Source organism: Frankliniella occidentalis, unplaced genomic scaffold, assembly GCF_000697945.3.
Source record: "Frankliniella occidentalis isolate FOCC.00 unplaced genomic scaffold, Focc_3.1 Scaffold156, whole genome shotgun sequence".
NCBI classification, from domain to species: Eukaryota; Metazoa; Arthropoda; class Insecta; order Thysanoptera; family Thripidae; genus Frankliniella; species Frankliniella occidentalis.
In genome coordinates this window covers 20,219-21,508 of record NW_026267282.1, presented here as the reverse complement: position 1 = coordinate 21,508, position 1,290 = coordinate 20,219, and the positions used below count along the sequence as shown (strand labels likewise).

The 1,290-nt window shown below is 62.4% G+C and overlaps 1 protein-coding gene across 1 annotated transcript in view; it reads right to left on the bottom strand.

Annotated features, from left to right (window-relative positions):
- LOC113201816 (tubulin glycylase 3A-like) overlaps positions 1-1,140 on the bottom strand; it is a 4,820-nt gene extending 3,680 nt beyond the window's left edge. The window contains exons 1-3 of the mRNA XM_052271272.1: positions 879-1,140; positions 607-797; positions 35-445 (exon numbers count right to left, since the gene is read on the bottom strand). Coding sequence (XP_052127232.1) covers positions 35-445; positions 607-797; positions 879-1,140 — 864 coding nt within the window. The remainder of the gene's footprint in view (positions 1-34; positions 446-606; positions 798-878) is intronic.
- Positions 1,141-1,290: the final 150 nt, after the last annotated feature.

Below are 1,290 nucleotides of genomic sequence, written 5' to 3'. Positions count from 1 at the left end.
CCCTCGTCCCCCGGTACCCACACCCTACACCCACCGAGATGCTGGGCTCCGGGGCGGCGGCGTTGAGCGCGGCGTCGTCCCGGTGCAGCTGGTAGGTCCAGGACAGGAACTGGTCCCACTGGTGCGAAAACACGGTGGGCGGCGCGGCGCGGTCCAGGTCCTCGTTGGAGTGCTCGACGAGGAACTCGCGGCACCGCGCCAGCGCGAACTCCACCGCCATCTTGGGCACCTTGCCCTGCGGGCTCTGCACGGCCGCGGCTCCGCCCTTGTCCACCACCTCGACCAGCCACTTGAGCGTGCTGAGGCAGGCCGTCAGCCGGTAGTCGTCCACGAACGCCTCCATGTCGTCGGGCTGGCAGATGTTGTAGCAGCGCGGGAACCTGGTGAGCGACACGCCTTCCTCCGAGAACCAGTGCATCTGGCGCAGGAACGTGCTGAGGCCGATCTGCACAGCAATAATCAGGGCGTCAGTCTCTGTCGGCGAGGTGCGGGGCGCGCGGGGCGCCCGACAGCGGCGGGGTAGGCCACCCGGCCTCACCGGAGCCGCGCGGGTCGGCCTACCCTACCCTCGCACGACACCGCCCCCGCCACCCCCCTCCGACCTACTTTCGTCGTGAAGAACGCCTTGGGGAAGCGGTTGATGATCTGCCGCTTCTTGAGCCGCTTCCAGTCGATGCCGTCGAACTTGACGGTCCAGATGAAGTTGGCCGGTACGCCCCGCAGCAGGCGCGCCACCACGGCCTTCTCGTTGAGCTCCTCGCCGGCCAGGGAGTCCAGCAGCGACATCATCGAGTCCTCTGAAAGTGTGCGCAGGCACGCGTCGTCGTGAGGTCGGCGCTCGGCAAAATAAAAAAAAATCAGAAGCGTGTATAGCTTACCGCTTCTTATCCTGTCCCTGGACTCGACTACTTTTTCTTTCTCCTTTTCCTTCTCGCCATCCTTGTTCTCCTTGTCCCTATCCACGTCCTTCTCGCGGGTCTCCTTGAGGGTCTGCTCCCGCTCTCGGTCCCCGGGCCGCTCCCGCGGGCACTCGTTCGCCACCCACTTCTTCTCGAGCCACCCTCGGTTCTTGAGCGCCTCGCGCACCGAGGGGAACACCCCGCAGATGGAGAAGATCTTCTGCTCCTGGGGGGTACACATGATACGTGAGGGGAACACCCAGGCAAAAGGCGGACTTTACTTCAATAATTTCAGCAACAATCAAAAATTATCTGCTCAATTAGAGCAGTGCCACCCCTTCCATCCCATGACGTAATTGTACTTCTTGGTACTCAAACATAATTAATAAAA